Raw genomic sequence first — 5,182 nt, 5'->3', positions numbered from 1 at the left:
TATTTGTGATTACTGTCGGAGATTGATTATCTTTTTAGAAATGTCAGTATATTATAATGTCTTGCTCACTAGCCTCTTGATTTCGAATACTTCTCTTACCTGATGCGAAAACCACTATGAATGGTTCATTGGTAAGAAATTGTATATTAAAACAGATTTAAATCCATGTATATACATGCAGTGAAGAACGGCTTAGTTTAATAATCATTAACTGTTGAAATATTTTTCATATTAAATCAGGAAGTATCACACATGTTATTTATGGTTATAACATGATCAATTATATGATTTATCGATCATGCTATGTTATGATCAGATTACAATATAAAATTTAACTTGACTGGCCCAATGTTTATTTCTTTACGTGTAAATTCTTGACAATATTTGATTTGCATTTATGCTTTGCCTATTTATATTAGGATGGAACATTTGAGCAAACTTGATTTCACCCCTTTGAATGTATCTGGTGAGAACTATGTGAGTTGGACAATGGATGTTAAGATCCATCTCACTAGTAAGAAATTGAGGATGGCAATCGTTAAAGAAAATCTGCTTAACGAAGCCCAGAAGGCTGAAGCTATGATTCTGATTAGGAGGCACCTAGATGAGGTCCTCCGTTTGGACTACTCATCGATTGAGGATCCCCAAGTACTATGGGATGCCCTGGCTAGTCGATTTGATCACCAAAAGACAATCTTCTTGCCTGAAGCAAGAAACAAATGGATTCACTTACGGTTTATGGACTTCAAAACCGTTAACGAGTATAACTCTGAAGTATGTCGCATCAAATCCACCCTGGAGTTTTGTGGAGAGAAACTAACTGATGCTGAGATTCTGGAGAAGACGTACTCTACATTCCCTGCCTCACATATGATACTGTCTCAACAGTACAGAGCCAAGAACTATACTCAGTTTTCAGAGTTGGTCACAGTTCTGCTCCTTGCCGAGAAGAACCTTGATCTTCTTTTGAAGAACAACCAGGCTCGACCAGTTGGTACTCGACCTTTGCCAGAAGCAAATTTGGTCAATCGAAATCCTCAACCTTTGCCAGAAGCAAATTTGGTCAACAGAAACAATCATGGTGGAGGCAGAGGCCGTGGGTTCAATCGTCGAGTGAGGGGAAGAGGTAATAGGGGCGGACATGTTCCTTACAATAGGCCACCTAATGGTCCCCCACAGTATGGGCAAAGGGGGAATATGCCAAGAGGAGGTAACAATGCTCGACCTAGAGGTACGCAGCAGAATAGAGCCCCGAATCAGAATCAAAATCAGAATAGAGATACATGTCATAGGTGTGGTGGAACTGGGCATTGGTCACGCACCTGTCGTGCGAGGAACATTATGGTTGGTGGTGTAAATAACAATGCACCACCGGAGACCAACCTGGTTGAGATAGACGTTCTCAATGAGGAGCCCATTGCTCGACTCCCAAATCTGGGCACATCTGACCCAATGACCCAGTTTGGAATATGATTGGAGTGTTATTTTATGAGTTTAGACATTATGTTCTTCTATGTTTCTAGTTTATCAGTTTTAAGTTATGTTGTTTATTTGGTCATGCTTATGAACCAATTTCGTATTTGGATTATGTTTGTGCTTTATTTTCTGGACTATATTTTATGTGGTTATGTTTTAATTCAGTTTTTATGGTACTCGGTAGAGTTATCTTGTTTGGATTTTATTAAAGTATTTTTAATTGCGGAATATATGATTAGATTTATTTATCTTTCTAGACATGGCATGTGGGGATGAATGTCTGGCAGATAGTGCGACAACGCACACTATCCTTAGGGATAGGTCATATTTTGTTAGTTTCATGTCTAGTAAGACTTCTTTGACTACTATATCAGGCACATCTAGTATAATAGATGGTTATGGTAATGCCCATATTATGTTACCTCATGGCACAATTCTGACCATTAGAGAAGCTCTTTATTCTCCACGTTCCAGTAGAACGCTGTTGAGTTTTAAAGATATTCGAGCCAATGGTTATCATGTTGAAACAACCGATGAAAAGGGGATCGAATATATGTGCATCACCTCTAACGTGTACGGCCAGAAGCGTACCTTGGAAAAATTAGAGGGACTTTCGATAGGGTTATATAGGACCAAAATTCGAGTGCCAGAAGCACACCTTGTCGATTGCTCGAAGTCTGGTGATCAAAGCAAATATTTTCTATGGCATGACCGACTGGGACATCCGGGTCAAAGTGTGATGCGCCGAATTATTAACACATCTATTGGGCATCCACTAACGAATAAGGATCTTGTACACAATGATAAGATATGTGTACCTTGTTCTATTGGAAAACTTGATCCTATGCCAGCTTATGCACAAACTAGTAAAGATTCTCTTGGTTTCTTGGAACGAATCCAAGGAGATATATGTGGCCCCATCTCACCACCATGTGGACCTTTTAAATATTTTTTGGTGATGGTTGATGCTTCAACTAAGTGGTCACAGGTCGATTTGTTGTCTACGAGGAATGCTGCTTATGCTAAACTCCTCTCTCAAATAATAAGATTGAGAGCACACTATCCAGATTATCCCATTAAGTCTATTCGACTGGATAATGCTGCAGAGTTTACGTCGCGGTCTTTCGACGAATATTGCATGTCTTTAGGTATTGACATAGAACATCCTGTAGCGCATGTTCATACCCAAAATGGCCTTGCAGAGGCATTTATTAATAATTTACAGAGGATTGCACGAACTTTGGTAATGCGCACCAAACTTCCAATCTCTGCTTGGGGCTATGCAATATTGCACGCAACTATGTTATTACGATTGAGGCCCACTGCAACCCAACCATATTCTGCATTACAGTTGGTGTCCGGAAGTACACCAAACATTTCTCATTTACGCACATTTGGGTGTGCAGTTTATGTGCCGATTGCTCCGCCACAACGTACCAAGATGGGACCTCAACGTAGATTGGGCATTTATGTTGGTTACATATCACCATCTATAATACGATATTTAGAACCCTTGACAGGCGATCTCTTTACCGCTCGATTCGCGGACTGTCACTTTGATGAGACCGTCTTCCCGCCGTTAGGGGGAGGAAAGAACGTTCACACTAACGTTCCTGAAGAACGGCGTGAAGTTGTATGGAATGACCCCACTGTGTCTCATCATGATCCCCCTACTTCAGTCAGAGAGTTTGAAGTACGTAGACTCATAGATCTACAGAAAGTAGCCAATAATATGCCAGACTCATTCTCTGACTTAGAAAAAGTGACGAGATCTCATATACCAGCTGCAAACGTGCCTGCAAGGATAGATGTCCCAGAAGGACAAAACGTGGGAAGGCCATCAGTCCCTGCTAACCAATCATATCTCCCTGCCCAGAAGAGGGGGAGACCAATTGGATCAAAGGATTCTCATCCCCGGAACGGATGAATGCCCAACAGTTGAATGAGGTTAGCAATAGTAATAATGGGATCCCACCCGATCCATCTCATGAAATAGTTCCGGACTATGGATCCGTCTTGGAGACGAAATCGGGGGACGCCTCGATATTAGTATCCATTCCCGAGAATAGAGAAATCTCGGTTAGTTATTCATGCATGAATGAGGTGTGGCATCGGGATGAAATAATCATCAATGATGTGTTTGCTTACACAGTAGCTACTGAAATTGTATCGAGTGATGATATTGAGCCTCGATCAATTGATGAATGTAAACAGAGGGATGATTGGCCGAATTGGGAAAAAGCAATCCAGGCTGAGTTCGACTCATTGGTAAAAAGAGGAGTGTTTGGGCCGGTAGCTCCTACACCTCCTGGAGTGATACCCGTGGGATATAAATGGGTATTCATAAGGAAAAGAAATGAGAAAAACGAGATTATGAGATATAAGGCTCGTCTCGTAGCACAAGGATTTTCTCAGCGACCTGGGATTGACTTTGAGGAGACATATTCTCCTGTTATGGATGTTATTACATTCAGATATCTAGTCAGTTTGGTTGTATCCGAGGAACTGACTATGCAGCTCATGGATGTGGTCACAGCTTATCTATATGGGGATCTAGATACAAGTATATATATGAAAGTTCCTGAAGGACTTCGATTACCCGAAGCAATTAGTTCCAGACCACGGAACACGATCTCAGTTAGGTTGAGACGATCACTTTATGGCTTGAAACAATCTGGAAGAATGTGGTATAATCGCCTAAGTGAATACTTGCTCGGAAGGGGATACGTGAACAATGATATTTGTCCTTGCGTGTTTATTAAGAAAACATGTTCTGGGTTTGCTGTTGTAGCAGTTTATGTTGATGATATGAATTTGATCGGGACTCCTGAAGAAGTCCGTGAAACAGCCCAACTCCTAAAACATGAGTTTGAGATGAAAGATCTCGGTAGGACTAATTTCTGTCTCGGACTTGAGATAGTACACCGTGCTGATGGAATTTTGGTCCATCAATCGAACTACATCCAGAAGATGTTAAGACGCTTTAATATGGATAAAGCGAAACCATCGAGCACGCCTATGGTAGTCCGATCATTGGATAGGTCGAAGGATCTGTTCCGTCCTGTGGAGGAGGACGAAGAAGTGTTAGCACCTGAAGTGCCGTACCTAAGTGCAATAGGCGCATTATTGTACTTAGCTCAATGTACTCGACCTGATATCGCATTTGCGATAAATTTGCTAGCAAGGTTTAGCTCAGCACCAACACGCCGCCATTGGAATGGTGTAAAGGACGTATTTCGTTACCTTAAGGGTTCAATAGACATGGGGTTGTTCTATCCCTATGTATCATTAAAGGATGCAAAGCTTGTGGGTTATGCTGACGCTGGGTATCTGTCAGACCCACACAAAGCTCGTTCCCAAACTGGATATGTGTTTACCATTGGGAACACAGCTGTGTCTTGGAGGTCTACAAAACAGACCTTAGTTGCCACCTCATCGAATCATGCAGAGATTTTAGCACTTCACGAGGCAGTGCGTGAATGTACATGGCTTAGATCCATGAATGGGCATATTCGAGATTCCTGTGGATTGGCTACCACAGAAGATCCTACGATCATATTCGAGGATAATGCAGCGTGCATTGAGCAAATGAAGACGGGCTTCATTAAAGGTGACAACACCAAGCATATAGCTCCAAAGTTTTTCTTCAATCAGCAACAACAAGAGCTCAAACAAATAATGATCCAGCAGATCAGAAGTCAGGATA

The 5,182-nt window shown here is 41.5% G+C and overlaps 1 protein-coding gene across 1 annotated transcript; it reads left to right on the top strand.

The window, feature by feature from the left end:
* The first annotated feature begins 420 nt into the window (after positions 1-420).
* On the top strand, positions 421-1,473 carry LOC105951017 (uncharacterized). Its single transcript, XM_012974410.2, has one exon. It carries the CDS (start codon positions 421-423, stop codon positions 1,471-1,473), a length of 1,053 nt encoding a protein of 350 aa, XP_012829864.2.
* Positions 1,474-5,182: the final 3,709 nt, after the last annotated feature.

The sequence above is a fragment of the Erythranthe guttata genome, chromosome 14 (assembly GCF_056151865.1).
Source record: "Erythranthe guttata isolate IM_541 chromosome 14, IM_541, whole genome shotgun sequence".
NCBI classification, from domain to species: domain Eukaryota; kingdom Viridiplantae; phylum Streptophyta; class Magnoliopsida; order Lamiales; family Phrymaceae; genus Erythranthe; species Erythranthe guttata.
This window is presented reverse-complemented; position numbering and strand designations above follow the sequence as displayed.